The following is a 9,097-nucleotide window of genomic DNA, read 5'->3' on the forward strand; positions in this document are numbered from 1 at the left end:
AAAAATACCTAACCTTTTTACTTAACACAATGTTTAATTCCATTATTAAAAAGCACATTGTAAAAACTTTACCATTTGCTATTGTTAACCTTTTTGTCCTTTAGTGTTTTTTTTTAGATTTTTAACGATTATGTTCGGTATAAAGAATCAGACAAAAAATAACAATAGTAAGCTAATTATTTTATATCGCATTATGACCACAAAGCTAATATTATGTTTGATTAAAAATATAAAATAAATATATAAAAAGACCAAAGAGTTAACAGTGAATTATCAATTATTATTATTTTAAGATTTTTATTTTAATTATTACTATTTTTAAAATCTATTAATATAATTACAGTTCAGTAACATTCAATTCAATTCGTCTTTAAATCTAAGCTTAATAGATTCCGATTATTTTAATTTTCATCCAAAACTTATCACCCTCTTGTTATAAAGTTGAGGTCAAAACTTATCACCCAATTGTTATAAAGCTGACGAGCAAACATTGATAAGTTATCTTACTAATGCCACACAATCATTGATAATATACATGAGAGTTGAAATGCCCATCCATTGATGATTGAACCTAAACCATTACAAAATTCTCCATAACAATGGATCAATAAGATAAGCAATCAGACAAGACATATAAACAATTATAACCCATACTCCTCAATAACACGAGGAGCACAAAACACATTAGATTCACGCACAAACTCCTTCACTACTACTATAATTAATAGAAAAGGAGCAGGCCTGCATTAAGGCATTTCAACAAAACCCGGTCGGTAACCCCTCTTCGATAAGAGGAGATTTACCGACCCTTCTGTTTATCAGACGAAAAACATTATATTTTCTACGTCAGGATGTAACCTATAAGACCTTTCATCTAAGCTACCTGCTGCTGACGATGACGATGCTGCTGCAGCGGATGAGGATGCTGATGCTGTCGAAGGTGGAGACTGCCCGTCCATTACTGATTCGTAGTACAGCCTTCCTCTGTAAGCAACAAGGTCTGCATAATACACCGGTGGGACTAATGAGACAGGTCTCGTGCATCGAGCAAAGGTGTAGCACATGTTATATATGAGCTCCTGCAACTGATCTGAGCTGAAACCATGTTCATCCCACAGGACATGGTAATGTGTAGGCTTGCTTGTACCAAGGCTCCCATAGTGGCTGCACAGATAAAAGTCGAACTCGAACGGATGGACAATTTTTCTGTCTACGACTGTGCCTGGAAGCACATTTCCGCTCTTAAAGCTTCCGTCGTTTTTGCTTGCCGGAAACAAACGGGTGTGGTGCCGCTTTTGTGCAACAATGAGTGTCACAGTTGGGTCATAATTATCCGCCTGGAAAGCTCTTTTGAGATCAATTAACTCTTCATTGAGAACCATATCAAACTGGCCCTCACTTACCCCATCACGGAATATCACGATATTCCCTGGTCTAGATTTATTGAGCCTAGCATAAGTATCAACTAGCTCAAGACACATATCCCCAAAAGTCAGAATCTTCTCTTTACGATGATCCTGAGGACGAACTCGTGCGGCATAGCGATTTGCAGCTGGCCAATTCATGGTAGCAACAACAGCAGCTATAGATGGACATGTAGTGTTCCTAGCAGCAGGATGATTAACATCAGCCCCGATAAACATAACCTGAGCATGCTGCTCGAAGTATGGAAGCCGGTTGATAAGCTCTTGATTGCTACCTCCAAGCTTTGCATTGATTTTAAGGGAAAGATTAGCCAAGTATTGGTCATGTCCATCATTGGCATGTTTGCATAAACAACATTGAGTCACTATGCCCACTTTGGTCTCAGAAATCCACTTGAGAAATTTGTAACCAGGATCCTTCCAAGACATCACACAAAGAAGAATTTGCAAACCTCCTTTGTTCTGCTTAAGTGCGCGGTCATTAACACTTACGAGGAGTTCATGAAGCATGTCGGCATTGGAGAATTTCTGCATACTAGTTGAAATGCATAATAAAGGCTCTGCCATAGGTATTCCTAGAGTCCCACACCGAGCCCTAAGCTTTGAAATGAATAGTTTTGATTTCAATCTGTAACGTTCGGAAGTAGTAAAGTCAAGCACAGCCCACCGATCAATTGCTTTCCCTTCTACCACTCCTCTTCCTACAAGATTCCAGTGGCAGTCATTCTCAACAGCTACTTTAATCACCCCGCCTTTAGGATTACCCAGCTTCAAATCTGGTGCTACAATCACACGGCCGACCACTGACGTCATATTCATGTCAACTTCCATTCCGAAATTCCGAACAATGTTCCCACTGCCAATGAGCCATATGAAAATATAAGAAACCATACTAGAGTTTGACAAAGAAGAAGCCATTTAGCACAACCAGATAATAAACATACCAAAAGAAAAAAAAGGAAAAAAAACTAGATACCGTACAAGCACATACTTCAGTTATTTCAGATTTTAATCTCAAATCGAAAGCTTTCAGCATATTCTAAGCCTTCTAAAATCCCATTAAAACATACATTTCAAGATCAAGCTTTGTATTCACCACTTCACTTGCAACGATCCTGAGAATAATAGAATGCACTCTATTGCCAAAAACATAAAATTATCATGTGAAATTTGAAGTCAAATCCCATAGATCAATTATGGTGGCATATTATATAATTTAATTCTCAAAGGATAAAGATTTATCATGTGTGAGAAAGATATACAAAGACAGAAACAGTTTTAACATAAAATAAAGAAAACCATCCATGTTAATGAAACAAAAAATACCAAAACCAGAAACAATCAAACAACAAATAGAGAAACTTAAAATTATTACTCCATCTGAGGGAAGAAAAAAGGGCATGAAACTTGTCAGAATACATAAGATAAGATGTGTTTACGTACCGGCAAGGTCCATTTGTATCGCGTACCATATTACGTATTATCCCTTGTCTATCCGCTGGACGTGCCAACGACATGTTCTTCAAGAACAGGGCTGAGTCTCTATCCAGGTTTTCTTTTGGATATATCTGACCCTCGACTAGGACGCAAAACTCCATTGGTACATAATTTATCCGATTGTTTTTTGACAAATCAAGGCAAGGGATGTCTTTGTATTGTATATCACGGTACTTCTCCTTGAAGTATTCAACAAGATTTAGTTCCCTTGATGCAGTTAGGCCATTAGTTTCCACTGTCGGAAATGTCAAATGTCTTGCATTTTTCTTGGTCAATCCAACAATAGTATATCGTTGCTTGGTAATCCTATGAACCACCGTAACCTTCAGGCCCTTCAGTACATTCTCAACATCTCTTCTATATTCTGTGAATTTAATTAGATTAAACCCAGGAATATGCTCCACAAGAAATTCTAACACTGGAAGTCGCTTCCGAAATGCCAGCACAGAGTAGTCCAAGCACATTGCTAGACCCTGATAGGTGGGCTTAAGGCTATGTTGACACCCTCTGGATGCTGTGATTCCATATCCAAGATCATCGTTTGCATTTGGGGTTTTCTGGTGGAAGCTGCGGCCAACAGCAGTCATTTGACTAGTTGGGTTCTCCTTCATCACAACATCCATCCCTTGCAATATGTCACGGGGGATTGAATTAAGTTCCCCACATAAGTAGTGCTTCAACTTGCGAAGCTTAAGTTCAGACACTAACTTTATAGTGAATGTATAAGAACGATATTTCATGTCTTCTCCCTCGGAGAATTCCACCTTAAATTTTCCAGTGGGCAAACTGACTGCACTAAAGACATTTTTCTCACCATCATATGCAGTCATTGACAGTGGAAACTTGGAGGGATTATCAGTGAATAACTTTTTTCTAATCTCAGCCAAATCGGACTTTGTTACTTTCGCAGGTGGACGACCTTTCTGTGGGGGAGCGTCCGGTTTCACATCAACATCATAATGCCTTATGATACTCTCAGGATTGAACCTGACAGGAAAATGATTCACACGGAGATTAACAGTTCGGATGGCCAGTGTGCCACCACTGTCTGGCCGTTTAACTGGGACAGTTCTGGTAAGATCAGGAGGAGAAGATGGAGAAGCCACCTGCTCTGAAACAGTCATAGATTGCATACTGTTACCTAAAGAAGCCACACCTGAAATCCCCCCCCAAAAAAGGAAAATATATAAAGAAGTGTTAGAATTCTCTCACAAAAACCAAAGTAAACAGAAATCGTTAATGAAAAACATTTGATCACAGGATCAAATGACAAAACTCAACAATCTTCTACAGTCTTGTGTTAACGTAATAATTCATATCCAATATAAATAAAATTTCTAGAGCAGGCAATTCAGATTATTGTTGTTACACAAACCATTACGTCTGTTTTAATAATGTTGGATGTGATTAACCAAAAAACAAACCAACACACAAAAATAATATAAACAGTAAAACTGAAATCAAAAGGAAAGAGTCATACAAATTAAGACAGATGTTGTCGCTTTGAGGATCGTCTACCAGGATACAACAGATTACGTAAGCGAACATTATAAATAGATAAAGAGCACAAAATTTATCACAGGATAATTTTTCAACAACTTTTCTTAACCGCTTGTGAATTTCACAATCCATTCTATATAAATAGAACTTGAATGTATATGGACAGACACAACTGTTCATGAAAAGATGTGTTTGTTGGTATTTAAATTAATATATAATTTTATTCAATTTTTTCCAATAATTGTATCATAATTGTATTATTAATATCTACATGTTCCACATGATGATATATAATATAAATGCAAATCATGTCCTGCGGTTCGGGTTATCTCCATAGATTCTATTATCGTACCAGAAATTACCACCCTAGAAATTTGACTGGGATCATAGTCTCTTCGGTCAATTAAAAAAAAAAATATCCTAGAAATGAATCCATTATTACAACCCATCATCAATCTCATGTTAAATCACTAGTAAGAAAGCTCAGCAAATGGAGATTGTTGGATCACAGATCAATGAAAAAAATTCAACAATCTTATAATTCATATGCAATATGCATCACATCTCCCAACTTTCTCCTGTAAAATTATCAGCAAGAAAGCCACATTATCACAACTCGAATACAGTACAGAGTATCATACCAACAGTTTGTTTTTTTTTTTTTTGGTAAGATACCAACAGTTTGTTTAATTTGCAAAAGATAGGATCCTACCAATAATTTGTTCTAATTTCTATCAAACGGTTTGTACGAAATTCCATACAATTTCGCCAGAAGCGATGGATACTTAGTAACAGATTCATACCAGATTGGGACTCCGGTGGAGGAGCAGTTCTTTGTCCCCTTCCTCTAGATGAGCTGGATCTCCCTCCACCTCCACCTCCACCCCTTGCGGCCTCCACCCAAGCACGACCGCCTCGGCCACCAGTTTGATAATTCGGTCTCCATTGTTGATTAAAACCACCATTACCGGCGCCACCTCTAGCTCTGTAACCACCTCTTTCCATTGGACGAATCGGGAGCGAGTCTTTGACTCGTCAGAGACTGAAAGTCAACGATACAACGTAATTCGGTAAACCAAAACGACAAACAGAATACCAATGAAATGGAATGAAACGGTGAATTAGGAAGTAGAGTACAAGACTAGCTACGAAAGAAATGATGGGGGAACTTATATATGCAAGTTCCGGTCGGGGATGAAAAGACAATAATGTCCTTACGTAGCAGTTAAACTTTTTTTTTTTGAAAATTGGAAATGAGACTTTTACCAAGAAAGAGTGTGGAAAATTCCAGAATGTCCGATGCAACCCATGTTTTCAGACGTGGCATTATGGCTAAATTGACGGACCATTTAATGCCCCCATTTCTTCCTTTTCCTTTTTTGAGGAAATTTCTTCCTCTTCATTCTCATCAATTTTATCGGCTTTTCATTGCTACTAGTGTTAAATTCTGTACGGTTTTTTTATTTGGTTTTATCATCATTATAAATATTAAGATTAAATAATATTTTTATTATGTAATATTGACAAAAATAAAATATGTAGTATTCAGAATATCTTATTCAAATGAGATTTTAATAATTTGAATATTTTATTAAGTCTTATTTTATTATTAATTTAAAATATATAAAGAATTCTCAACATTTAAAATTCTAAAATTATTATGTACGGGCGACTTGTAGAGATTTTTATGCTAGTATATTTTTAAATACTTTAATTTGAGAAGGTCAAATACTTTTTTTTTACCGAATACCATCATTCTAATTAATTGAAACAACTAAAACTTTTAAAGACACAAAAGGTGCAAAAGTTTGACAAAAAAAATATTAGAATGTAGAAAAGTAAAAAAATACGAAGGAACATAAATGGTTGAGATTGAAATATAGCAACCAGAAAACGTAAAATTCTAAATATGAGAAACTAAAGAGAAATAATCTTGTTTGGATTTTTGAAATCCAGCATGGGAGGTACTTCTTCCGCTCTGACATCACCCATGTGTAACGAAAAAATAACAAATTAGAGAGTTTGGGGGTTAAGAATACATCGGAATAATTTTGAGAAAGAAATGAAAATAATAAAAAGAAGGGTTTTGTTTGACATTGCAAAGAAGAATGAAAAAGACAATGAGTGGGGGTGATACACATCAATTATGATAGAGAAATTAAAAAAAAAAGTAAAATTGGTTATTATATAGCCAAAGAAGACAAAGAAAATCGATAGAGTTAAACAAAACAGAAAAAACCTAATGAATGGTTGTAGTACAAATGTGAGACTTAACATCATCAGAAGCAAAGGGCTAACAGGAACATTGAGTGGACACTAGGGATGCAATTTACTTTTGTTAGTCGGTTTAGAAAAGCTTTAAGGTATTGGGCCGTTGATAAAGGTTATTCGTATTTCTATGAGAAAAACTGCAATTATGTTATAGAAGTTGGGCGTAAGTTTGAAGGATATGAATTCGAGATAAGGACATTTAAGATGGGCGACAACCATACTTTTAGGATAAAGTCTTTCAAGCTAGAGCATTGCTATCCAAAAGAATATGATAACCACTTGATTACCCCAATTCATAGTGAGAAATACCTAAAACATTTTAGAGATGATAAGGATTAGAAAGTGCATGTAGTCCAAAGGAAAATTAAGAGAGAACTAGGTTCCAATGTTTCCATTTTCAAATGTTATAGAGCTAAAGAATCGAGGGCAAACGCCTACGAAAAGATCGCTTGGACTTAAGGAAAAGTCGTTTGGATTTATCCATGGTTTGTTTATTCCTTATTTCAAAAATCCTATTTCTGAATTCTAAATCATTTTTGATCCAATTTGATATCAGCATTTCATATATCAGCAGTAGAGCTAGAAAAAGGAATGATCCATCAGGTTCAGGAGATGAATACCGAAAGAGCTTACCGGATGCACCATCGACAGTTCTACTAATACCGGTTGATCATAATATCGTGTAAACTCGGCTCATAAATGTACAATTTATCGAAATCGTGGAGCTGAAGTAACTCATGCAAAACGTCTTTTCTTTATACGATCTCCAATGACATTAGAAAATAAGAAAATTGGAAAAGATTGGATTTTTCTTTGTTGTTTCATCAGTTCTTTCCCTTCCTATGAAGTCGCGAACAGTGATTCGATTGATGATAAAGAAAGAGAATTCTTGGTTCAGTTCTCCACCTTAACGACAGAAAAAACTAAAGATGCATTCAGGGAAATCACAGGAGTGAGGTTAGGGAATAATATGTAGACTATATTATTATTCACAAACATTCAAAGGGAAACTTTGTCCTAAGTATCAATTTTAAGTACTAATCAATAAAAATATGAAATCACGTGGTTTTTTCAAAAAAATTAATCCAATTTTTTTATTGACAAATAATAATAATAATATGCTTTACACTATTATTAAAATAAATAAATAAATCAACTAACAATGTTAGTCTTTAATAATATGCTGGGGCGGAACTAATGGTGTAAAGCATATTATTATCGAAATGAAATTTTGAAATAATATTTAAATTTATTGAAACAAATATTTAATTTCTTTTTTTATTTCATTTTTTTTTTTGAAAACTCTTTTTTATTTCATTGAAACAACGTATTTTCATTTTTGATGAAATAGAAAAATAAAATAATATAGATATAATATACCTAGGAATGGTTATCCTTGATTGCTTTATTTTAAATAGGCTTAAATTATTTTAAATAGGTTTAAATTATTATTTGATTTCATGATCTATTAAAACTTTATTATTTGGTTCTCTAGTTATTATTTAATTATTATATTTGACCTATGATTTATCAAATTGGTGAAATTTTATTCAATTTGAATGGAAATTTGACGGAATTGTTATCTCCCTAACATATATATACAGTAAAACCTCTATATAGGAATACTCTATATAAGAATAACCTCTATTTTGTTATAAAAAAAACTCGGTCCCGACTTAGGCCAGTTATAAATAGGAATAACCTCCCAACCGTTATATATTTCACAATTTTCAAAAATATCAAAACGTGAAACCACAATTTTTTTATAACTTTTCTCTTTTGTTATATTTGTTTTTTGTTGGTAACTTCTCATATTTGTTTGAAATAAATAGGTCGGAGGAGATGCTACTACGAGTGAGGAGGAGGATAGTGATCGTAATGAGGATAAAGATAATTGAAGTCTGTTACTAACAGAATTAAGATTGTGATGAATATGAGTCAATTAGCATTGAAGAATCAAGAACGTTGTTGAATCTATGAGAAGATTACAGAGTAATTCGATGAGTGAGAAAGGGAGAAACGTAGCTTAAAGAGCGGAAGAATTGTTAATCTACAACTGACCATTAAGCTCAGTTATATACAACAGCTGGAAATATGAAAAATACTAGTCTATCCTTACATATTGAACTAATTCCTAATATGTCCTTAATTCAACTAAACTGATCCTATTACCCCCCCCCCCCCCCCCCCTCTCAAGCTGGAATGCATATATTGAGCAATCCAAGCTTGTTTAAGAAAAAAGTAAACTGTATTGATGGCAAAGCCTTGGTCAGGATATCTGCTAGTTGATTTGTTGTTGTAACAGTAAGAGGATGAATGAGTCGTGCTTTGTGTTTCTCTCTCACAAAGTGACAATCCAACTCGATGTGCTTTGTACGCTCATGAAAAGTAGAGTTGCTAGTGAG

At 34.7% G+C, this 9,097-nt stretch overlaps 1 protein-coding gene across 1 annotated transcript; it reads right to left on the reverse strand.

Annotated features, from left to right (window-relative positions):
- Positions 1-523: 523 nt before the first annotated feature.
- On the reverse strand, positions 524-5,567 carry LOC136205832 (protein argonaute 2). Its single transcript, XM_065996643.1, has 3 exons — positions 5,225-5,567; positions 2,868-4,077; positions 524-2,280 (listed from the first exon to the last, which is right to left on the reverse strand). The coding sequence occupies exons 1-3, from the start codon at positions 5,424-5,426 to the stop codon at positions 819-821; spliced, it is 2,874 nt and encodes a 957-aa protein (XP_065852715.1). The 5' UTR covers positions 5,427-5,567; the 3' UTR covers positions 524-818.
- Between the last annotated feature and the right edge of the window lie 3,530 nt (positions 5,568-9,097).

This window comes from Euphorbia lathyris, chromosome 9 (genome assembly GCF_963576675.1).
Source record: "Euphorbia lathyris chromosome 9, ddEupLath1.1, whole genome shotgun sequence".
In the NCBI taxonomy this organism is placed as follows: Eukaryota; Viridiplantae; Streptophyta; class Magnoliopsida; order Malpighiales; family Euphorbiaceae; genus Euphorbia; species Euphorbia lathyris.

Coding starts and splice junctions, on each gene's coding strand:
- LOC136205832 (XM_065996643.1), bottom strand. CDS start 5,426: ATGGAAAGAGGTGGTTACAGAGCTAGAGGTGGCGCCGGTAATGGTGGT. Junction 4,078..5,224: donor TCCACCGGAGTCCCAATCTG/GTATGAATCTGT, acceptor GGGGGATTTCAG/GTGTGGCTTCTTTAGGTAAC. Junction 2,281..2,867: donor GATACAAATGGACCTTGCCG/GTACGTAAACAC, acceptor GCTCATTGGCAG/TGGGAACATTGTTCGGAATT.